The sequence below is a fragment of the Ranitomeya variabilis genome, chromosome 5 (assembly GCF_051348905.1).
Source record: "Ranitomeya variabilis isolate aRanVar5 chromosome 5, aRanVar5.hap1, whole genome shotgun sequence".
Taxonomy (NCBI): domain Eukaryota; kingdom Metazoa; phylum Chordata; class Amphibia; order Anura; family Dendrobatidae; genus Ranitomeya; species Ranitomeya variabilis.
The window spans coordinates 386,278,382-386,304,311 of NC_135236.1; the positions used below are offsets into that span (position 1 = coordinate 386,278,382).

At 42.8% G+C, this 25,930-nt stretch overlaps 1 protein-coding gene across 2 annotated transcripts in view; it reads left to right on the top strand.

The window, feature by feature from the left end:
• The first annotated feature begins 286 nt into the window (after nt 1–286).
• TFEC (transcription factor EC) overlaps nt 287–25,930 on the top strand; it is a 91,451-nt gene continuing 65,807 nt past the window's right edge. The window contains exons 1-3 of one of the 2 annotated variants that reach the window (XM_077265024.1): nt 287–388; nt 1,554–1,796; nt 11,105–11,200. In XM_077265024.1, coding sequence (XP_077121139.1) covers nt 356–388; nt 1,554–1,796; nt 11,105–11,200 — 372 coding nt within the window. In that variant the 5' untranslated portion in view covers nt 287–355. The remainder of the gene's footprint in view (nt 389–1,553; nt 1,797–11,104; nt 11,201–25,930) is intronic. The other variant, XM_077265025.1, reaches the window with a different exon arrangement.

Consider the following 25,930-nt stretch of genomic DNA (forward strand, 5'->3'; position numbering starts at 1 on the left):
ATGGGGCACTTGAGAGGAATTTATTACTACAAGTTTGTAATTAACCACTGAGAAAGCCCCACTGGACTAAAGATGCAAGACTCAATTGACAATACAGTTTATGCTGCATCTAGTATTCCTGTCGTGGTTAAATTAAAGGAATGTGACATCTACAAGAAGCAGAGCTATTTGAAGTATCTGTCAATCTTTGCAATCAAAGGATGGCTTCCTCGTAGCCAATTAGATCCTTTATCATGCTCAGTAAGATTATAAAGTCCTACTGAGTTCAAACATTGTCCCTATTGATCTGCAACCTCCAGAGGACTGTGTGGTTGGTACCTCTGTCGCTAGCACTGAACTGTGATATCTGCTGAAAATGCCTCATTTAGCTGACTGTTCATACTATGAGGTAAGGAGGAGAGATTAGAGTTGTTACACTTTCTAAGACATTTTAACTTAGAGTTTACTATTTTTAATTTTGATTAAGAAATACATGAGATAATGGAGCTAATATTCTTAATGAAATTTTTCTGGAAATGTGTTCACAATACTTCAGGTATTTTATTTATCAGTCCAAATGCTTGCTTTTTTAATTGGTATTATTGAAATAATAACAATAATAATAGTAATAATAGTAATATTATTATAATTTTATTATTATTAGTAATAATAATAATAATAACAACAACAATATTTTGGGAACTCATGCACTTTTATTGCCTGACATGCATTACTATAGAAATCACAATATTTGTATGTGGTATCAAAATAATTATTTATATTTTAAGCTTTAATGATGCTTTACTATACATATATATATATATATATATATATATATATATATATATATATATTTCTTAATATTGCATATTATATATATGCAATACTTCTGAAAATCTTATCACATGAGTTTAAACGCGATTTATCAATAGTCCCCTCGGATGCTGCAAACTTATCAGAATGACATATAGCTCATAACATATGAGGATTGTAGATTGTAAACTCTTATGAGCAGGGTCGCTGTCATTTTGCTTTAGTTTTTGCATTATCTTTAGCTTTGCTACCTATGACTTTTGTGTATGAACTGTTGATTTATAAGGTGCTGCGGAATATGTTAGCGCTATATAAATAAAGATTATTATTACATTTAAGTTATTTAGAAAGTTATACACCTACTTGGCATACATGGTCACCAAAACTCTGCTACAAAAAAGAGTGTCCCGTATCTCTTGATTAAATTTGATTCCTTTTACAATGCATCTAAACTATGCCTCTTTCTCTATTTTTTTTTACTTTTGAGGTGTACGTGAAGTGTGTTAAACAAAACAGTAATAACTTCACAGTAAGCCATACATGCTAATTTTTAAGACAATTTATATTAAGGTTCTATTGCATTCAGCTTCACAATCTCCCCTAGCGAGTATTTTTGGTCAATAAAGTAAAAAGTCTACATGCAGCTTCTCTCATCTAAATATTTAACATGTGTACACATCAGAGCTGTTATTATATCACATAACTTTTACAAACTTTTATCCTAGCTGGTATTAAAGATACATTATTATTTTCTATTTTAGGTTCAAACGCACCTGGACAACTCAACAAAGTATCACTTGCAACATTCGCAAAAACACCAAATAAAACAATATTTAACAATCGGAACTAAATTTTCATCACAGGCTCTTTCCTATTCACATGCCCAACCTCCAGGAATAACTCCACCTTTACGTAATGGACATATGTCTCCTGTAGCCGAAAGCTGTACCCCAAATGGCACTGTGTCGAAAATACTAACTGTGGGGAACAATCATGAAAATGAGGTAACAAGGATCAACTCTCAATACCCTGATAAGTACATTTCGATCATTGTGTTTCCAATATTTAAGATAATTTTTGGACTCAGTATAATTTATTTTTTAATTTAGAAAAGGTAAAATTGATTTACATCTTCATTGGGTCAAAATGTATAGAAAGTCTATTATTTAATGTTTAAATGCTGTATTGCAGTTCACACGTTGCTTTTTAACACTTACTTGGCAAAACTATGGTTTTAATAAGGTTCACCAGCGCATGTCATTGGTCTTTTGTGGCCGGGGCGATTGGAACCATCTTATAGCATTATGTTGACATTTATAAATAATTTGCCTAGTCCTCATTAGATTGATAGACTGAAAATGTTTGGCCCATCACCAACCAAAACATTTACATTATTCCTTTCATTAAGTGGTTCTCTAGTAACTGCTGAGCAATAGCTGGAAAGTTCTTCAATTTACATATTTAGTTTGTACTAGTTTGGCTATTAATGATAGTAGATACGATTTGCTGAGCTGATGATTTGTAAACAGTATTTTGAATATCCCCTCTTTTCTAATTGTGAATAAAGTCATATTAATTATTAATATAACATTTCCACTGATTTTATTATACTTTGAACTGAAAGGGAAACTTGCTTAAAAAAAACTTTTAGTGGATAAAATTTTAGAACGCAAATAAAAGGGTTACTGGTCATCATTTGGCTTTTAGTTTAAACCAGTGGATTTTTGCACCTCATTATGTATTCAGTGAATCATGTTACATTTTTAATGGTATCTACCAAAAATTATTCATAAATAAGTGTAAGATATTTGAATATTAATTAAACTGAGACACTGAAACAAATCGTGCTTAATGTACAAGCAATTTTAATAGCTTAGCTAGCTTACCAAATCAAAGGTGGCTCAGGATATCAAAGAAGCCCCAAAATCTAAGTTTTATGTTGTGATCATTTTTACATATTAAATTATTTTTGACAGGATGTGTGGAAGAGGTTTGATTAGTGTTTATGTCAGTCAGCTTGTTTTTCCCTACATGTTCAATAATAAAAGTATGGGGTCTAATATTACTAAGCATGAAATGACAGTTCTTTCTTAAAGGGGTTGTCTGGGCTTTCCGTATAATTAGTGTGTGTAATTAGGATACAGAGTGTTAGGTGTCAAGTTCCCATTGCTGCACAGGGGGAATCTTGAACCATATCTGCTGCGGTCTCCCATTCTCCTCCAGCCACAGTGGAGCCTGCTCAGCAGAGACGTCGATCGCAGTGTCTGGCTCAAGCAGATACTGTGCATTTGGTTACAGCTGCTTTTCCAAGCTCAGCCTTTGTAACCAGCATTGATCAGCAGCAAGCAGAAGTTCCAGGAACTAAGTCCTGCTTTTCTTCTACTGAGCATGCCCACGGGATGACCTCTCATTGGAGGTCGGGGGTCACATGCTCAGGTCCTGTAGCGTCTCTGATTGGATCACTAGAAAGGTCCCGGAAGGCCACAGCTATAAAAGGTTCACATGGCCGCTCGGCCATGCGCTAGTATAAAACTGAAATTGTGTGTGTGGATGTATGACTGAATCTGGTGAAATCTCCTTAATCATTCCCATCCCTAGTGTTGTTGAAAGTACTTGGGTGATTGAGCTACCTATCGCCAGACTGTGCCATCCAGCACAAGGCACAAGCTACAGCGTCTATTAGCCGTGACCGCCAGTGTGGCACCGTGCACAATGAGTGTGGTTTCCTGACCCTAGTTTCGTTTGGTTAGTGGCGTCCGCCAGAGCGGCACTGTACGCACTCAGTGCAGTAAATGTTTTAGTTAGTCCTGTCTTGACAACCGGTCAGTGTAGGGTGGGAATTCCTGCTTGGACTCCGCATCTGACTCAGGGCGTCCTCAGGAGCGGGCTCAAAAGCCACCAAGGGTCAGAGTGAGTCCAATCACCAGTTTAGTGGTGGGTGATTCATAATGATCCCACTAGCTTCTTTCAGCTGCACCCTGTGACTGCTAACAGGGTGCAGCGTATATTTGGTGACTCTGTGTCTAAACCCACGTGTGAGCAAGCGTCCATCCGCCATTACTCAGCAGCAGGTTCCATCTCTGCACGGTGGACCCTGGGCTGCGAACCCACCTCTTATCTCCTTTTATATTAGATAAGCTCATCCATGGTCAGTCATTTTGCCATCCACTCCCGGACTTTAGCATCAGAGCTGGAGTGGCCAGATAAAGCCCTCATCCTGTATTTTAGAGGGGGCTGGCTAAACATGTGAAGGACGCTTTGGCCACCAGGGAGATTCCTGCCACACTGGAGGAGCTAAAAGTGGTCTCCACTCGCATCGACCTTCGTTTTAACGAGCGAAGGTTGGAGCGATCCCAGTGTAGGCAGAGGTTTCCGCTGGCTCCCACCTTCGCCAGACCTCTGGAATCTCCGGTCAAGGCATCCGGGCCACATGAGGCCATGGAGGTGTCACAAGCAGATCTAAGTCCCGGACCACTCGTGCACTCAAGGTCTGTCATGTCTGCCAGCAGTCAGGACATCTTGCCTCCAGATGTTCCCAGCGGTCGGGAAAATGTCAGCGTCTAGTCGTTGTAGAAGGAGGTATAATAGACACGGTGACGTTTTCCTCCAAACTGTCCTCCAAGGGGATAATTACCAAACGGCCCAACCACTCTTACGGTAGAGCTTTGCATGGATTCCAGGATGGAGGGCAATTTTATGTCATCTGCCTTCGCCCAACGGCAATACCCCGAGTGATGCTCGCCAAACCTGTGACCGTACGAGAGGTAAATGGGTCGACACTGCCCTCATAGATAACACACCAGACCATTCCATTTTCTTTATCCATTTCTCCAACTCATCAGGTGATTATCTCCCTGCTAGTTATTCCCAAGGGAATTGATGAGGTCCTGTTAGGGATACCATGGCTACGCTACCACTCTTCTCATATAGCGTGGTCCTCTGGGAGAATTCTGGAATGGAGTGAATCTTGTAAGGGTAGATGTCTGAGGGAGTGCGTTCAGGTTGCAACTACTGAAGTACCCGCAGATCTTTCCTCTCTCCCCAAGCACTATTGACCCCATGCAGACATGTTCTCCAAGAGAGCTGCAGAGACTCTTCTGCCTCACCACCCCTATGACTGTCCTATTGATCTCTTGCCTGGGTCAGAGCCTCCCCGGGGACTAATCTATCCCCTGTCTCTCCCGGAGATGGAGGCAATGTCACTATGCATCCAGGAAAATCTAGCAAGAGGATTCATTAGGAAGTCAGTGTCACCTGCGGGGGCAGGGTTCTTCTTTGTGCAAAAGAAGAACGGAGAACTACGTCCATGTATTGACAACTGGGGTCTTAACACCATCACCGTTCAGAACAAATACCCTCTGCCTCTAATATCTGAGCTCTTCGATAGACTACGAGGGATGAGGGTATTTACTAAGTTAGATTTGCGGGGTGCATACAACCTGATTTGCATCGGTGTGGGGGACTAATGGAAGATTGCACTTAACACCAGGGACGCGCACTATGAATATCTGGTGATGCCCTTGGGGCTCTGTAATGCTCCTGCTGTTTTCCAAGACTTTGTGAATGACATGAATGACATCTTCCGCGATATGTTCACCACCTCAGTTGTAGTCTATCTGGATGATATTCTCATCTACTCTCCAGATATAGACTCCCACCAGAGAGTTGTTTGCAAAGTCTTCGACCTCCTATGGGCAAACTCCCTCTATGCCAAGTTGGAGAAGTGTGTGTTTGAGCAGGAGTCCTTGCCTTTCCTGGTCTATATCATCTCCACCCAGGGATTGGCTATGGATAATGCCAAGCTACATGCTGTGATGGACTTGCAGGAACTTCATTCTCTCAAAGTGGTGCAGCTCTTTATGGGGTTCATTAACTATTATCACCAGTTCATTCCCACTTCTCAACTTTGGTAGCTCCCTTGGTAGCCCTCACCAAGAATGGAGCAAATCCCAAATTGTGGTCTGAGGAGGTCTCCAAGGCCTTCCTCTCTATCAAGTTCCACTTTGCTAGCACTCCCATTCTACATCACCCTGATGTAGATAAACCTTTTATAATGGAAGTGGATTCCTCATCAGTCGGTGCTGGAGCAGTCCTATTCCAAAAGGATGCTCAAGGTCGGAAGCATCCTTGCTTCTTTTTCTCTAAGACCTTCACACCAGCGCAGAGGAATTATTCCATCGGAGACAGGGAGTTGCTAGCTATGAAGTTAGCATTTTCAGAGTGGAGACACCTCCTGGAGGGGGCTGGTTTTCCCTTCCAAGTGTACACTGACCACAAAAATTTGGTTTATTTACAGACAGCTCAGTGGCTAAACTCTCACCAGGCTAGATGGTCCTTGTTCTTCTCCAGCTTCCACTTCACCCTCCATTATCTATCTGGGGAGAAGAACATCCATGCCTATGCTCTTTCCCACTCCGTAGTGTCATCAGTGGAGGAGGAGGAGCCTCAACTAAATTTTCCCTCAGAGAGCCTGAGAACTCTGGCCCCGGTCTCCTTAGAGTCTGTGCCTCCGGGCAAGACTTTTGTTCCACCTAATTTGCAACGGGAGGTTCTCTCTTGGGCTCACTCGTAAAAGGGTGGGTGGACATTTTGGGACCAAGAGGACATCTGAGCTCCTGGCGAGGACATACTGGTGGCCGCATATGACCCGTGACGTTGGAGACTATATTCGGGCGTGTGTCTCCTGCGCCAAGAATCGGTCTCCTCGGCAATGGCCTGCTGGGCTACTTTACCCCCTGCCGGTGGTGGAAAGGCCCTGAAAAATGGTTGGGATAGACTTTGTGGTGGGCTTACCCAAGTCTCGTAGCTGCACCTGTTGTGAATTCTGCTCTTGGGTTCCCTCCGGTGGTTGTTGATAGTAATGCAGTTGTCCCTGGGTTGCAATCCTGGGCAGGTGTCCCTGCTGATTGCAGCTCTGACTGGGATATTTAGGTGTGCAGGATTCATTAGCCCCTGCCAGTTTTCCATTGTTCTTGGAGGTTTTGCATCTCTGTCTGGTTCCTCCTGCCCTGCTGCCAAATCAGCAAAGATAAGTGTCTGGTTTTTGTTTCTACAGCACACATGCTGTGTGCTTAACAATTCAGTGCTATTCATGTTTTTTTCTTGTCCAGCTTAGACTGTGTTTGGATATTTTCAGTCAAGTTGGATTCTCAGGAGATGCAGATATACATTCCATGTCTTTAGTTAGATGTGGAATTTTTTTATTATATTGCTGTGGATATTTTTAGGGTTTTAATACTGACCGCTTAGTATTCTGTCCTATCCTTTCCTATTTAGCTAGCGTGGCCTCTTTTGCTAAATCCTGATTTCTGCCTGCGTGTGTCTTTTCCTCTAATACTCACAGTCAATATTTGTGGGGGGCTGCCTATCCTTTGGGGTTCTGAATAGAATTCCCATTTCCATTTATAGGGGTATTTAGTCCTCCGGCTGTGTCGAGGTGTCTAGGATGTGTTAGGTACACCCCATGGCTACTTCTAGTTGCTGTGTCAGTTTAGGGTTTGCGGTCAGTACAGGTTCCACCTACTCCTGAGAAAGTCCCATGCGGCTCCAAGGTCACCGGATCATAACATGCACCATTATCTGGGTAGTCATAGACCATTTTTCCAAAATGGTGCACTTGGTGCCTCTTCCACAGTTATCTTCTTCACGGGCCTTGGTGGAGTTGTTCATTAAGCATGTTTTTCACCTACACGGTGTGCCTGACAAAATTGTCCGTGACCGGGGTCCCCAGTTTGCATCTCGGTTCTGGAGATTGAGCTGAATCTCTCTTCAGCATATCATCCTGAGATGAATGGGTTGGTAGACAGGGCCAAACAGACTCACATACCTGCGACATTTTGTCTCTGCTATGCAGGATGACTGGTCATCCTTGCTATCTTGGGTGGAATTAGCATTGAACAATGCTGTAGCCGACTCCACTGAGCAGACCCCATTCCTCCTTAACTACGGCCAAGATCCGCGTGTCCCTGTGCCCATGCCCATGTCATCCACCAATTCTATGGTGGGAGACTGGACGTTGGAGGCACATGACATTTGGGACCGCACACAGGATGCCATCCAGGCCTCCAAGGAGAGAATGAGGGTTTCTGCCAATGCACAACGGTGCCCCGCTCCAACCTTTGCTCCTGGCAACTTAGTGTGGCTCTCCACCCATAACATCAGGCTGCGAGTTGAGTCCACTAAGTTTGTGCCTCACTACATAGGCCCCTTCAAGGTCCTGGAACAAGTTAATCCTGTGGTCTACCGGTTGGCTCTTCCTCCACGCCTAGATATCACTGACACCTTTCATGTGTCCCTCCTAAAACCTGTTCAAATGTCCCAGTTTTCTGAGTCATCTGCTGGAACATTGGGTGAATGCTATCATTGGGTGTCAGGTGGTAAGGCAGAAAATTCTATCTGGTGGCTTGGAAGGGTCATGGCCCAGAGGACAGGTCCTGGGAGCCTATTGAGAGCATTCAGGCTCCTCAGCTCTTCGCTGCATTCAAGCGTAGCGGGGCCCAAGGAGTGGGGCCCTAGGAAGGGGGTAATGTTAGGTGTTGAGTTCCCACCGCTGCACAAGGGGAATCTCGAACCATGTCCACTGCAGTCTCCCATTCTCCTCCAGACGTCGATCCCAGCGTCTGGCTCAAGTAGATACTGTGCGTTTGGTTACTGCTGCCTTTCCAGGTTCAGCCTTTGTAACCAGCATTGATCAGCGATGAGCAGACTTTCCAGGGACTAAGTCCTGCTTTTCTGCTACTAAGCATGCCCACAGGATGACCTCTCATTGGAGGTCAGGGGTCATATGCTCAGGTCCTGTAGCATCTCTGATTGGATCACTAGGAAGGTCCTGGAAGGCTACAGCTATAAAAGGTTCACATGGCCGCTCAGCCATGCGCTAGTATAAAACTGAAATTGTGTGTGTGTGTGGATGTATGACTGAATCTGGTGAAAGCTCCTTAATCATTCCCATCCCTAGTGTTGTTGAAAGTACTTGGGTGATTGAGCTACCTATCGCCAGACTGTGCCATCCAGCACAAGGCACAAGCTACAGCATCTATTAGCAGCGACCGCCAGTGCGCTTTCCTGACCCTAGTTAGGGTGGTTAGTGGCATCCGCCAGAGCGGCGCGGTACGCACTCAGTGCGGTAAATGTTTTAGTTAGTCCTGTCCTGATAACCGATCAGTGTAGGGTGGGAATTCCCGCTTGAACTCAGCATCTGACTCAGGGCATCCTCAGGCTATGGGCTCAAAAGCAAATGAGGGTCAGAGCAAGTCCAATCACCAGTTTAGTGGGAGTGATTCATAGGGATCCCACTAGCGTCTTTCAGCTGCACCCTGTGACTGCTAACAGGGTGCAGCGTATATTTGGCGACTCTGTGAAGCAACAGAGTTCGCTTCCATTCACACTGCGTGTGGTCTAAACCCACATGTGAGCAAGCGTCCATCCGCCATTACTCAGCAGCAGGTTCCATCTCTGCACGGTGGACCCGGGCTGCGAATGCACATCTTATCTCCCTTTATATTATTTTGTGTGTTCCACTAGCCCTAACACAGAGTGCTGACAGTTTGTAATTTACTCTCTTTCATCATTCTGTATGGTGTCCTAGATGTCACACAGTCATATGAGCAGCTGTCTCCTAATTCTGGAGGAGCTGCTCACTCACCAACTAGAGTCTTCCTGTCTGGCAGAAACTAGTTGGTGATGTCACAAAGATACCACCCCCAGTCTCTGCCAGACCCTCCCTTTCCTGCTCCAGCCTCCCATGCAGCATACAGTATGAGGCAGCAGGGGAATGACTCAGCTGATTGGACAAAGCATGAAGGAAAAAGCTCCTACATAGGTGAGTATAATGTGATGTGTGCATCCATCCATCCCTCTCCCATCCATCCCTCCATCCACACACACATCACTATAGACTGAGGTACTGTTGCAGCTGAGGTGTATTATGCTGTATATATGTAGATACATCACTATGGACTTAGGTTCTGCAGCAACTGAGGTGTATTATGTGGTTTATATGTATATACAGTGGGGGAAATAAGTATTTGATTCCTTGCTGATTTTGTTTGCTTTTGTCAGAGGGATCAAATACTTATTTCTCACTGCAAAAAGCAAATAAATTTATATAATTTATACAATGTGATTTTCTGGATTTTATTTTTGATATTCTATCAATGTTAAAATCAACCTACCCTTAAAATTATAGACTGTTCATGTCTTTGTCAGTGGGCAAACTTACAAAATCGCCAAGGGATCAAATACTTATTTCACCCACTCTATACATACACTTACTTTTACTTCCACTCTTGCAAACATGCATGACAATAGATTTCACTTCATCACCACTGTGGATGGGGTGTGGGGTGCAGTGATTGTGCTGCTTTCCACAGACACAGGATACTGCTCTATCATTTGCAATACTGGAGTGATGACAGAGGTCAACACATTGGCAGATTACTGACAGCCGGTGAGTATGCAGAGGGCGGTGCTGGACACAGAGGTCGGGCAGTGCATGCTCTGGCTGTGAGGTTAGATAATAAAGCACAGGGAACTTTCACATTTTGTAGAGCCGCAGGTAAGCAAAGTTGGTGCAGGCAATAAAGTGAAATTCAGGAGGAAAGAAAGGCAGAAACAAAAAACTAAATTTATAGGGTGTTGAATATTACAATACAGCACAGATTAGCTTAAAAAAATCTGGATTTTGTGGTCGAACAACCCCATTAGTGGCAGTGATTACAGGAGTTGGCCACTACTTATTTTTCTTCATGATGGTACTGGTGAGAAACTGAACATGTCTATCGATCAGCTGTTACTGGTGCCATCAACTGACGGAGGTTATTGGATGCCGCCAAAACACAGCAGCTCTGTCAAAACTGTTAAAACTATAGTGGCCATGGCCGAGTGTTAATCTGCAGTCCCTGGTCGGGGCCAATATAGAAATGTGTTTCTGCAGTTTCCGAGAACTTCCGTCCGCCATTGGCATTGGTATCAGTTGATCAGTGTTGCACACCCATCAATCAAATATTGATGTTCTATACTAAGGATAGCATTGAAGAACTTGGCACTTGCAGAAAGTTGCAAATTTGTTTTATTTACATGTGCCAATATATAGTTTATTGCATAAAGATTCAGTCAGATCCCTCACCTTCATCTGATGCACGGATTGATTTTAGAAATTCTTTCTAGAATTGTGTACTCTGAGACCTACCATATTCTTTAAAATCATCTACCTTTAGTCATGACTGACTGATTATGAAAGTGCATTGATCATGTCAGATATGTGAAGAAATACATATCCTTTAAGTCACACCATATAATTATTTTTTAATAGATGGATGACGTTATTGATGACATAATAAGTCTGGAATCAAGTTTCAATGACGACGGCTTGAACTGCACAGAACCTACGCTGCTAATGCCAAATAATGTAAGAGTTATACTCATTACCAAGATAAGTGGTAAAATGTAAAGTCTTGTCTTATTGTGCTATAATAACTAGAAATGAGCAAATGTATTTGTGTGGAATTGAATTCTATTAGAATTTTACAAAGCTCCGCATTTGCCAAAATGCTGAATTTTGGTAATTCGCTTTTGTAATTTTTTTAATTTGCTTTTGCACGTGGATTTAGCAAAATGTCAGCCACTGGATGCCATTTTTCTGTACTGTAAAGGCCATCAAAATGTTAAAATACACCTCACATTCATCTTACCAATCACCTCTCCAGCCTGTTTGGTCCTGGTCACATCTACAGATTTCAAGTGCTAATATCTGTGTAGGTGCGCTCAAGGTCACAGTGTGTAAGATTACAGCACAAGTTCTGACATCATCACCTTGTGACCTTTTACTCACTTGTGCAGAACCTTCCTAGGTCTCTTCTGAGCCAACTGTCCTGGCCTAGCATGAGAGTCCTGGGGATTTCAGCACTTGCAACCATCAAAAGAAGATTCAGCGAGGATGGGACATGTGTCAGTGAAGGGCAAAGGGGCCAAAAAGGAGAGCCTTAAGGTGAGTATGTGGATGTTTTTTCTTTTTCACATCTTATGCTCATTCTGCTCTGGGGTCTGTGAAGACCTAAGAGCATAATAAGGGACAGTCATTCTCTACAAAAGGAATTTCCAGGAAATATCCACTCTAACAGGTGAATTTAAATTTTACCAATTACCAGCTGCTATTAATGCACTTCATCTTCTTTCTTCTTTTTTCATTAGCGCCGCTACACCATTTATCCATGAATTTAAATTTTGCCTGATCTGCTCATCTCTAATAACACACCCATTTAATAACGCATTTTTTAAAGCAAAAATGTCAATGGTTGCTATCTAAAAAACTAAAAAGAGCACGTCCTTGAGGGACTAAGTTGTCTTCTTATTCTTTTACTGTTATTCTAGTTAAGCTGTTTAACTCCTTAGTGACAGGACCAATTTTTTTAAATCTCACCAGTCCCTTTATGTGATAATAACTCTTTAACAAATCCCAATGATTTTGAGACTTTTTTTGTGGCACATTGTAATTTATGATAATGGTAAATTTAGGTCGATATGTTTTGTGTTTATTTATAAAAAATATCAGAAATTTGACAAAAATGTTAAAAAAAAAACAATTTTCAAACTTTGAAAATTTCACACATGTCTGATTTACATCAGCACCAATTGTAAAATGTTATTTTATTTTGTTAGCGTTTAAAATTGTAGCAGCAATTTTTCATTTCTTCAAGGAAATTTACAAAATTTATATTTCTAAAGGACCTATCCAGGTTTGAAGTGACTTTGGAGGTCCTATATATTGGAAAACCTCCAAAACTGATACCATTTTAAAAGCAACACCCCTTGACATATTGAAAACTGTTGTCAGGTAGTTTATAACCTTTCCGGTACTGTTCGGTAATGAATACAAAGTGACTTGACAGAAATAAAAAGTGTATTTTTACCACCTAAATGTCGCTAACTTCTGAACAGGCTGCTATAGCGGGCAGACTCTAAGGTCGTTATTTGGCCCTGAATTACCATGGCAAACATCAGGATGACGCAATCATGATCTCAGAGTGCCAATGGGGTTAAAGAAGAAGCCCCCCACACTCTGTTAATCATTTATATGATTTAGTCACTATTGACAGCAGCATCTAAGGGGTTAAACAGATTTGGACAGTGCCAACACTGATCGTAGCTGATGCACCAAGTTGTCAGTTATAGTGTACAGCCGACAGCTGCTGGATTGTCACCTGTATGGGGATGCTATTCTCTTATTTAGTAAACGGGCCTTTTGTAGTCCAATAGTTCATCATAATGACCCCATTTATACGTCAGCTGCTTTGGAGGTGGAAGTTGCCCTCATTATTTTCTTGGGCCTCTGTGCAGCTGCACTAATAGTATGTCCGCCCTTGCTTTGCTCACTTGACTTGTAATTGAATATAGTGTTTAAAAAATTGAAAAGGGTCATCATGCAGGGAATATACACTCACCGGCCACTTTATTAGGTACACCATGCTAGTAACGGGTTGGACCCCCTTTTGCCTTCAGAACTGCCTCAATTCTTCGTGGCATAGATTCAACAAGGTGCTGGAAGCATTCCTCAGAGATTTTGGTCCATATTGACATGATGGCATCACACAGTTGCCGCAGATTTGTCGGCTGCACATCCCAAAGATGCTCCATACAAGGCAGGATGGATCCATGCTTTCATGTTGTTTACGCCAAATTCTGACCCTACCATCCGAATGTCGCAGCAGAAATCGAGACTCATCAGACCAAGCAACGTTTTTCCAATCTTCTACTGTCCAATTTCGATGAGCTTGTACAAATTGTAGCCTCAGTTTCCTGTTCTTAGCTGAAAGGAGTGGTACCCGGTGTGGTCTTCTGCTGCTGTAGCCCATCTGCCTCAAAGTTCGACGCACTGTGCGTTCAGAGATGCTCTTAGGCCTACCTTGGTTGTAACGGGTGGCGATTTGAGTCACTGTTGCCTTTCTATCAGCTCGAACCAGTCTGCCCATTCTCCTCTGACCTCTGGCATCAACAAGGCATTTCCGCCCACAGAACTGCCGCTCACTGGATTTTTTTTCTTTTTCGGACCATTCTCTGTAAACCCTAGAGATGGTTGTGCGTGAAAATCCCAGTAGATCAGCAGTTTCTGAAATACTCAGACCAGCCCTTCTGGCACCAACAACCATGCCATGTTCAAAGGCACTCAAATCACCTTTCTTCCCCATACTGATGCTCGGTTTGAACTGCAGGAGATTGTCTTGACCATGTCTACATGCCTAAATGCACTGAGTTGCCGCCATGTGATTGGCTGATTAGAAATTAAGTGTTAACAAGAAGTTGGACAGGTGTACCTAATAAAGTGGCCGGTGAGTGTATGGTTACATCACATTGTAGTCATCTGACCACTGCAGCCAATCATGAGTCTTTGGAGTCAGAATTGAGGCCCCTCAGATCAAGCTCTTATTAATAATGGTGCTTGAAGCAATGCTATGGCCCTTGGTTTTCTCATTCTGGTCTTGTATACTACATTTGAACAGATATTTTAGTTAGCGCAAGGACTTAATTAACAGGTCAACAAATCCAAAAAATAGGTTAAACCGCACCCTATGTCCCTTATAGCCTTCCTAGGCCTGTGGACGCAAGTCCTTGCCAGGGGGTCAGCCCAGCTAAAAAGTCCAATCCATAATGTAAAAAAGAGGACAGCGCCACAACGGTCAGTGATAAGAAAAAACTTACAGCTTTAATCTGCCAACTGCGGCGACGTTTCGGTATAAACCTTTATCAAGCACAGTTTGACACATGTTCCAACCACCATTATATATCCCAAGCACCACCCCTCATTAGAACAAAACACCAATAGGAGTATAGTACTACAATGACACAATACATCAGTACATCAAAATACATATAAATATACAAAAAATACTTGTACAAATACATAAGCATTGACAATACAGCATCAGAAAAAGGCATACTAGTCCTGATCTCTAAAATTCAACGAACTCACCCACAAAAGTGCAAAGAAGATCGCCCTCAAACAGATGTAAACAAACGACATTCCTCCAATAGAACTATAGCATTCCCCGTAGTCAAGATACAAACCACCCCCCCAGGATGATGCCATAACGGCCGTAGTCCAATCAGATACTCCTCCACAAATCATGTGATCATGGTGATAGAAAAAATTGCTGCACAGATCCAGTCCATACATGGGAGAAGTCTCCATTGCACATAACAGGATTAGTATCCAGGATATCGATCAGCTCCCAAACAGAATAACAGTAGTCCAATGCAAAATAACAGTAGTCCAATGCAAAATAACAGTAGTCCAATGGGATCTTTGTTTACATCAGTGTGGTCACAGGGGTAAGATGAATCCCTGCGCATGTTCAGTTAGTTCACAGCAAGCATTTTTGGAGCTGTGTCAGGGGCTGGCGGCGTTACATCGACGATATTTTCCTGGTATGGGATGGGGATAGAGTTGAGTTGGAATCCTTTCTTTTCTATCTGAATAACATCCATCCTGGTCTTGGTTTTACGATGGAATGTTCTCAGGATAGGATCCAGTTTCTGGATACCTGTGTCTACAAACTTGGTGGTTGCTTACATACTGATTTGTATGTGAAAGAAACGGATAGAAACAATCTTCTTTACTTTTCCAGTGAACATCCACGCAGGATGGTTGAGTCCCTGCCTTGGAGTCAGCTGTTGAGAGTGAGGAGGATTGTTTCCTGTGAAACTTCTGTTGATGATAGACTGGAAGATATGTGCCATAAATTTCTAACAAGGGGTTATCCCAGGGGTGACCTTGTTAAATATAAACAGCGGGCCTTGGATACCAGACGCGAGGATCTTTTGGTCCCAAAGGATAGGGTAGAGACTAACAAAAGAATTCCATTTGTGAGTACATATAATGGTATGAGTTCGAAGGTCTCGGGTATCATACGTAAATATTGGTCTTTGCTGAATAAGGGTCACTCCAATGTTGTTGAGTTTCAGGCACCTCCCTTATTCTCATACAGAAGGAACAAAAATTTAAGGGATGAATTGGTCCTTTCGGATATTGGAAGTTCTAAAAGGGATTTACAAATGACATTGAGTCAGCCGAGCCTTGGCAATTTTCCATGTTTGGGATGTGCTTGCTGTGGTAACATGCTCAAGGGGGCTTCATTTTGTCACCCCTATACTGGTAAAAAATACGACATTAGGAGGCGGTATACATGCAAGAGCAGTTTTGTGGTGTATGTCTTGACCTGTCCGTGTGGTCTCTTCTATGTGGGGGAGACCACAATGGAGGTCAAGGCAAGAATCAGCAAACACAAAAGTACGATTAGGACCAAATTACTGGATCTGCCCGTACCAAGACACTTTCACGATAAGGGACATTCGGTCAATCAACTAAGGTACAGGGTGATTGATGATGTACCAGTGATGCGACGTGGGGGAGATCGTGTTGTCCTTTTAAAAAAGAGGGAATTAAGATGGATTTTTGAGCTCGACACCCTGTCACCTAGGGGGTTAAATTTGGAGTACCAACAGAGCTGTTGCCTTTAGTATCTGCTAAATATTTCTGACAGTAATCTTCTGGTATAATGTTTTTAACCATTATTGTTTTCCTATTTTTCTTTCTTCTTTCTTTATTTTTTTTTATGGTATATATGGCCACTCTAGGCTGAATGTGCCTGCCCTCGCCAGATTGTAAATGCTAAGCAGCTTGAGGCTAGGCAAGTACCAGCATGGGAGACTAGCTGGGAATCCCTGGTAGAATATTGAGGGTTTGTCCCATTGAACTAGCTATTTTTATGTGTGGGGATATTAATGATGAATGATTCCCTTAATGTCAAGCATTTTTTGTTTACTGACTTTTTATTTCCTCCCCAGGAGGGCTATTTGCACATATCGGTGTGGCTATTATGATAGATCTCTTCGGTCCTTCATGTTTGTTGCACTATTAAAGGTTATCAGTTTAAGGTTGTTTTCTATATATGATGTCGATGTTTTGAAGTAGATTCCAATGGGGGAGGTACACTTGTGGGCGGTCTTTGATATATTGTCATTGAGGGTGTGTTCTGAATCAGGCCTGGGTGACATTATTTGAGCCTAATAATGTAGAGATGTTTTGCTTTTATTTTTATAGACTGTTAGTTCTGAATTTGATATATTTATATATGGCTGGGATAGTGTGCACTATGGACAAGCTGCAGCATACCTACAACTGCCACATATGGACTGCTGTCCCCATTTGCCTGCATAGGTGAACGCTATCGGAATATGATGAGTCTGCAGGATATCGCTACTTATCTGGATCGCTATGGACGCTGCCTGTGGCATATATAGTGGGTATGCTTGCTGTGAACTAACTGAACATGCGCAGGGATTCATCTTACCCCTGTGACCACACTGATGTAAACAAAGATCCCATTGGACTACTGTTATTTTGCATTGGACTACTGTTATTTTGCATTGGACTACTGTTATTCTGTTTGGGAGCTGATCGATATCCTGGATACTAATCCTGTTATGTGCAATGGAGACTTCTCCCATGTATGGACTGGATCTGTGCAGCAATTTTTTCTATCACCATGATCACATGATTTGTGGAGGAGTATCTGATTGGACTACGGCCGTTATGGCATCATCCTGGGGGGGTGGTTTGTATCTTGACTACGGGGAATGCTATAGTTCTATTGGAGGAATGTCGTTTGTTTACATCTGTTTGAGGGCGATCTTCTTTGCACTTTTGTGGGTGAGTTCGTTGAATTTTAGAGATCAGGACTAGTATGCCTTTTTCTGATGCTGTATTGTCAATGCTTATGTATTTGTACAAGTATTTTTTGTATATTTATATGTATTTTGATGTACTGATGTATTGTGTCATTGTAGTACTATACTCCTATTGGTGTTTTGTTCTAATGAGGGGTGGTGCTTGGGATATATAATGGTGGTTGGAACATGTGTCAAACTGTGCTTGATAAAGGTTTATACCGAAACGTCGCCGCAGTTGGCAGATTAAAGCTGTAAGTTTTTTCTTATCACTGACCGTTGTGGCTCTGTCCTCTTTTTTACATTATTAATTAACAGGTCATCTTAGATAGAGTTGATTTCAATTATGCTGAGAAGATGTATTAGTCACCTTGAAAATATAGTATATACCAGCATATAGTATGCTGGACCTCATCTGTTACTTTTACTTTTTCAAAGTAAATTCTGCTACAAAAAAAAGGTAAAACCAAATACCAGTGCACTCAAGTGTACAGAGACATTTTCACACTGGAAAAAAAGATATTATATACTTTTTGTCTACAGTGGCATTTCATTTTAATACATATTGTCAAATCTAATCATATAAATTTGGAAAAGTCTTTAGGTGTTAATGCCACTAGAAAACTTCAAACTTAATACAATTTCTACATGAATAATCTAAACTTTAGAGAACAAATGGCTTTACAGAAGTAAAACTAGAATTTATTGTATACCGTGCTTTGTTGCGCAGAGCCTTTCCTAGTCATTGATAAAGAGTTAAGAAGAGAGGATCTTCCGCAGAAAACTTTATATCAAGAAAACTAACATAATCCTCTACTTACATTCTTTTCATAATAGTTTAATTTCCAGGACACTTTTAAATTTCATGTATTGAAATAAGCAGTGTAAATGCCAATACTTTACTTTGTAAGGATGTGCACATTGTGTTTTTGTCGCTATTTTTTTGCCCAGATTAAGATTAAGCAAAGTAAAAGAGAATCTTAAAGTGTCATGCACACTTTGCTTATTTTTTGACTTGCAGATTTGGAGCAGATTTAATTCCACAGCATGTCAATTCTTTCAGAGTTTTTGCTGCAGATTTCACTCATACTCATGTGTGAGCAAAAATCTGCAACAAAAACGCATGTAAAAAATGTGTCAAAAATACAATAAAAATGTAGCAAAAAGGTGCATATGCTACGCTGCATTTTTCCAGCCAAGAGAATCAGAATTCGTACAGAAAATTCTGCACCAAATTGTTAATGTATGTATATACTCTAATATAGGTAAAGCAGTCTTAGCCTATTCTTCAACACTTCCAGGAGTCTCAAAGTCAGCATGATGAATGGCTAAACAAAGAAAAAAAAATTAAGTTTACGTGCCGCACTAGTTGCGGGATGAGATGATGATACCATTTTTTTTTAGAAAAATTACGTTTTGATTACTTTTTTTTCCATTTTTTTGTATGTCAGTATAATGAAAAAGCTACATTTTTTTGCATGCTTTGTATTTATTTTTTTAAGTTCTTAATTGTATGAGTGATATTTCATAGCTAGGGTCATTGCAGATGTGGCGATACCTAAGGTGTCCTTTTTTTCTTTGCCTTTGTGTTACATGACAATTTTTAAGTGTGAAAATATTTTTCTGTTATTTTTTCATACTTTATTTTCAAAATAATTTACATTTTTGCCGTTCTTTTCTATAGTCCCTTTATGGGGCTTTTTTTTGCTTGCTTGCCGATCTAATATCCTGTAATACTTCTGCACTGCAAGTATTAGATCTGTCAGTTTTATACTGACACTTTGCCTGTTGGACCCAGCTTATTACAGGGCCTTACAGGCTAACATGCAAGCCATTAATTGGCCTCAGGTTGCCATGGCATCTACTGCGTTGTGACAAATTATGAAAAACTGATGCGATGGATCCATTTTTTTGACAGATCCGGTTAGCTGATCCAGCTAATTGGATCCTACAAATATTGAAGCATGCTCAGTTTAAAAAAATGTAATCTGTTGCCGGATTCTGTCATTTCCAGCCCCATAGGGTTCCATTCTGGCAAACGACGGACGGTGATGGATCCGTTGCTGTCCGTTTTTTTGACCGACACAAAAAACAATATTCAACCGATCCAGTGAAAAATAGATGAAACGTGAGGCCATCCGTTGCAATCCGTCGCTAATACAAGTCTATGGAAAAAAAACTGATCCGGCAGCAACTTTTGCCAGATCCATTTTTTTCAAAATTCGCCGGATTGTGACTGATGGCAAAAAACTGATGTGTGAAAGCAGCCTTAATGAGGGATCCTCTCCTTCGAATGACCATCTAACTACCACTGTCACTATTGCCAGCCATGATATACAGCAGACACCTGTGTTTGTGTGCGCGTGTATCTGTACATCGGTTTGTGGATAGATACCTCCTACTGCACCTTACATGCTAGTCTGTTGTGAATTTGCTTTTTGCTCCCTCTAGTGGTTACTAGTTTTTTGACTCTGGTTTTTCTGTCATTCCTTTTATCCGCACCTGGGTCGTTAGTTAGGGGTGTTGCTATATAAGCTCCCTGGACCTTCAGTTCAATGCCTGGCAACGTAGTTATCAGAGCTAGTCTGCTGTGCTCTTGTCTACTGATCCTGGTTCCAGTTATATCAGCTAAGTCTGCCTTTTGCTTTTTGCTATTTGTTTTGGTTTTGTATTTTTGTCCAGCTTGTTCCAAATCTATATCCTGACCTTTGCTGGAAGCTCTAGGGAGCTGGTGTTCTCCCCCCGGACCGTTAGACGGTTCGGGGGTTCTTGAATTTCCAGTGTGGATTTTGATAGGGTTTTTGTTGACCATATAAGTTACCTTTCTTTATTCTGCTATCAGTAAGCGGGCCTCTCTGTGCTAAACCTGATTCATTTCTGTGTTTGTCATTTCCTCTTACCTCACCGTCATTATTTGTGGGGGGCTTCTATCCAGCTTTGGGGTCCCCTTCTCTGGAGGCAAGAAAGGTCTTTGTTTTCCTCTACTAGGGGTAGCTAGATTCTCCGGCTGGCGCGTGTCATCTAGAATCAACGTAGGAATGATCCCCGGCTACTTCTAGTGTTGGCGTTAGGAGTAGATATATGGTCAACCCAGTTACCACTGCCCTATGAGCTGGATTTTTGTATTCTGCAGACTTCCACGTTCCTCTGAGACCCTCGCCATTGGGGTCATAACAGTTTGCCAGGCCAGTATTAAATGTTTAATGCATTGCAGAAGAGGGATTATAAGAAAGAAGATTCTGAGTTTTTTTTTTTTTTTTTTTTTTCTTCTTCCCCTTTACCTCAGAGTGGCTATGCTTGCTGCAGACATGAATGTCCAGACCTTGATTACAAGTGTGGACCAGCTGGCTACTCGTGTGCAGGGCATACAAGACTATGTTATCAGAAATCCTAGGTCAGAACCTAAAATACCGATTCCTGAACTATTTTCCGGAGACAGGTTTAAGTTTAGGAATTTCGTGAATAATTGTAAATTGTTTTTGTCCCTGAGACCCTGTTCATCTGGAGATTCTGCTCAGCAAGTAAAAATTGTTATTTCGTTCTTACGGGGCGACCCTCAGGATTGGGCTTTTTCGCTGGCGCCAGGAGATCCGGCATTGGCTGATCTTGATGCGTTTTTTCTGGCGCTCGGTTTACTTTATGAGGAACCCAATCTTGAGATTCAGGCAGAAAAGGCCTTGCTGGCTATGTCTCAGGGGCAGGACGAGGCTGAAGTGTATTGCCAAAAATTTCGGAAATGGTCCGTGCTGACACATTGGAACGAGTGTGCACTGGCCGCTAATTTTAGAAATGGCCTTTCTGAAGCCATTAAGAATGTTATGGTGGGTTTTCCCATTCCCACAGGTCTGAATGATACTATGGCACTGGCTATTCAAATTGACCGGCGGTTGCGGGAGCGCAAAACCGCAAAATCCCTCATGGTGTTGTCTGAACAGACACCTAATTCGGTGCAATGTGATAGAAAAACCGCAAATTCCCTCATGGTGTTGTCTGAACAGACACCTGATTTAATGCAATGTGATAGAATCCTGACTAGAAATGAGCGGAAAATTCATAGACGCCGGAATGGCTTGTGCTACTACTGTGGTGATTCTACACATGTTATCTCAGCATGCTCTAAACGTATAGCTAAGGTTGTTAGTCCTGTCACCGTTGGTAATTTGCAACCTAAATTTATTCTGTCTGTAACTTTGATTTGCTCACTGTCATCTTATCCTGTCATGGCGTTTGTAGATTCAGGTGCTGCCCTGAGTCTCATGGATCTCTCATTTGCTAAGCGCTGTGGTTTTACTCTTGAACCATTAGAAAATCCTATTCCTCTTAGGGGTATTGATGCTACACCATTGGCAGCAAATAAACCGCAGTATTGGACACAGGTTACCATGTGCATGACTCCTGAACACCGCGAGGTGATACGTTTCCTGGTTTTACATAAAATGCATGATTTGGTTGTTTTAGGGCTGCCATGGTTACAGACCCATAATCCAGTCCTGGACTGGAAGGCTATGTCAGTCTCAAGTTGGGGCTGTTGTGGTATTCATGGGGATTCCCTGCCTGTGTCTATTGCTTCTTCTACGCCTTCGGAAGTTCCGGAGTATTTGTCTGATTATCAGGATGTCTTCAGTGAGTCTGAGTCCAGTGCACTGCCTCCTCATAGGGACTGTGACTGTGCTATAGATTTGATCCCAGGCAGTAAGTTTCCTAAGGGAAGACTGTTTAATCTGTCGGTACCTGAACATACCGCTATGCGTTCATATATCAAGGAGTCTCTGGAGAAAGGACATATTCGTCCGTCTTCTTCCCCTCTTGGTGCGGGATTCTTTTTTGTGGCAAAAAAGGACGGATCTTTGAGACCTTGTATTGATTATCGGCTTTTAAATAAGATCACTGTCAAATTTCAGTATCCTTTACCGCTGTTGTCTGACTTATTTGCCCGGATTAAGGGTGCCAAGTGGTTCACCAAGATAGACCTTCGTGGTGCGTACAACCTTGTGCGCATTAAGCAAGGTGATGAATGGAAAACCGCATTCAATACGCCCGAAGGTCATTTTGAGTACTTGGTGATGCCTTTTGGGCTCTCCAATGCGCCTTCAGTTTTTCAGTCCTTTATGCATGACATTTTCCGGAAGTATCTGGATAAATTTTTGATTGTTTATCTGGATGATATTTTGGTTTTTTCTGATAATTGGGATTCGCATGTGGAGCAGGTCAGATTGGTCTTTAAAATTTTGCGTGAAAATTCTTTGTTTGTCAAGGGCTCAAAGTGTCTCTTTGGTGTACAGAAGGTTCCCTTTTTGGGGTTCATTTTTTCTCCTTCTGCTGTGGAGATGGACCCAGTCAAGGTCCGAGCTATTCTTGATTGGACTCAGCCCTCGTCAGTTAAGAGTCTTCAGAAGTTCTTGGGCTTCGCTAACTTCTACCGTCGTTTTATTGCTAATTTTTCTAGCATTGTGAAACCTTTGACGGATATGACCAAGAAGGGCTCCGATGTAGCTAACTGGGCTCCTGCTGCCGTGGAGGCTTTCCAGGAGTTGAAACGCCGGTTTACTTCGGCGCCTGTTTTGTGCCAGCCTGACGTCTCACTTCCCTTTCAGGTTGAGGTGGATGCTTCGGAGATTGGGGCAGGGGCCGTTTTGTCGCAGAGAGGCCCTGGTTGCTCTGTTATGAAACCTTGTGCCTTTTTCTCTAGGAAGTTTTCGCCTGCCGAGCGAAATTATGATGTGGGCAATCGGGAGTTGTTGGCCATGAAATAGGCATTTGAGGAGTGGCGTCATTGGCTCGAGGGTGCTAAGCATCGTGTGGTGGTCTTGACTGATCACAAAAATCTGATGTATCTCGAGTCTGCTAAACGCCTTAATCCGAGACAGGCCCGCTGGTCATTGTTTTTCTCCCGCTTTGATTTTGTTGTCTCGTATTTACCAGGTTCAAAGAATGTGAAGGCCGATGCTCTTTCTAGGAGCTTTGTGCCTGATGCTCCTGGAGTCGCTGATCCTGTTGGTATTCTTAAAGATGGAGTTATCTTGTCAGCTATTTCTCCGGATCTGCGACGTGTGTTGCAGAGATTTCAGGCTGATAGGCCTGAGTCTTGTCCACCTGACAGACTGTTTGTCCCGGATAAGTGGACCAGCAGAGTCATTTCCGAGGTTCATTCCTCGGTGTTGGCAGGTCACCCGGGAATTTTTGGCACCAGAGATCTGGTGGCCAGGTCCTTTTGGTGGCCTTCCTTGTCAAGAGATGTGCGGTCATTTGTGCAGTCCTGTGGGACTTGTGCTCGAGCTAAGCCTTGCTGTTCTCGTGCCAGCGGTTTGCTCTTGCCCTTGCCTGTCCCGAAGAGACCTTGGACACATATCTCCATGGATTTCATTTCTGATCTTCCGCTATCTCAGGGCATGTCCGTTATCTGGGTGATATGTGATCGCTTCTCCAAGATGGTCCATTTGGTTCCTTTGCCTAAGCTGCCTTCCTCTTCCGATCTGGTTCCTGTGTTTTTCCAGAACGTGGTTCGTTTGCACGGCATCCCTGAGAATATTGTGTCAGACAGAGGATCCCAGTTCGTTTCCAGGTTCTGGCGATCCTTTTGTAGTAGGATGGGCATTGATTTGTCGTTTTCGTCTGCTTTCCATCCTCAGACTAATGGACAGACGGAGCGAACCAATCAGACTTTGGAGGCTTATTTGAGGTGTTTTGTCTCTGCTGATCAGGACGATTGGGTGACATTCTTGCCGTTGGCTGAGTTTGCCCTTAATAATCGGGCTAGTTCCGCCACCTTGGTTTCGCCTTTTTTCTGCAACTCTGGTTTCCATCCTCGCTTTTCTTCGGGTCATGTGGAGCCTTCTGACTGTCCTGGGGTGGATTCTGTGGTGGATAGGTTGCAGCAGATCTGGAATCATGTGGTGGACAACTTGAAGTTGTCACAGGAGAAGGCTCAGCGCTTTGCCAACCGCCGCCGCGGTGTGGGTCCCCGACTACGCGTTGGGGATTTGGTATGGCTTTCTTCCCGCTTTGTTCCTATGAAGGTCTCCTCTCCCAAATTTAAACCTCGTTTTATTGGGCCTTACAAGATATTGGAAATCCTTAATCCTGTATCTTTTCGTCTGGATCTTCCTGTGTCGTTTGCTATTCACAATGTATTTCATAGGTCCTTGTTGCGGCGGTACATTGTGCCTGTAGTTCCTTCTGCTGAGCCTCCTGCTCCGGTGTTGGTTGAGGGCGAGTTGGAGTATGTGGTGGAGAAGATCTTGGATTCTCGCCTCTCCAGGCGGAGGCTTCAGTACCTGGTCAAGTGGAAGGGCTATGGTCAGGAGGATAATTCCTGGGTGGTCGCCTCTGATGTTCATGCGGCCGATTTAGTTCGTGCCTTTCATGCCGCTCATCCTGATCGCCCTGGTGGTCGTGGTGAGGGTTCGGTGACCCCTCACTAAGGGGGGGGTACTGTTGTGAATTTGCTTTTTGCTCCCTCTAGTGGTTACTAGTTTTTTGACTCTGGTTTTTCTGTCATTCCTTTTATCCGCACCTGGGTCGTTAGTTAGGGGTGTTGCTATATAAGCTCCCTGGACCTTCAGTTCAATGCCTGGCAACGTAGTTATCAGAGCTAGTCTGCTGTGCTCTTGTCTACTGATCCTGGTTCCAGTTATATCAGCTAAGTCTGCCTTTTGCTTTTTGCTATTTGTTTTGGTTTTGTATTTTTGTCCAGCTTGTTCCAAATCTATATCCTGACCTTTGCTGGAAGCTCTAGGGAGCTGGTGTTCTCCCCCGGACCGTTAGACGGTTCGGGGGTTCTTGAATTTCCAGTGTGGATTTTGATAGGGTTTTTGTTGACCATATAAGTTACCTTTCTTTATTCTGCTATCAGTAAGCGGGCCTCTCTGTGCTAAACCTGATTCATTTCTGTGTTTGTCATTTCCTCTTACCTCACCGTCATTATTTGTGGGGGGCTTCTATCCAGCTTTGGGGTCCCCTTCTCTGGAGGCAAGAAAGGTCTTTGTTTTCCTCTACTAGGGGTAGCTAGATTCTCCGGCTGGCGCGTGTCATCTAGAATCAACGTAGGAATGATCCCCGGCTACTTCTAGTGTTGGCGTTAGGAGTAGATATATGGTCAACCCAGTTACCACTGCCCTATGAGCTGGATTTTTGTATTCTGCAGACTTCCACGTTCCTCTGAGACCCTCGCCATTGGGGTCATAACACTAGTCGCGAAGAGGTTAAAAAAGTCCTTTCCATATTTACCCACCAACAGCAATCCAGCAGAGCGGATGGGAAAGAGATGCCTCTGCTCTGATAAACCACTCTCTGAAACCTTGCTCCAGTGTGATGTAATTATGGGACGCTGGCGTGCACTATCTTGTATGTTGTCTTTGCTGTCATAACTATGCTTTGTAGACCACTGCTGACAGCCTCAGGAGCCGCATGCGACCCT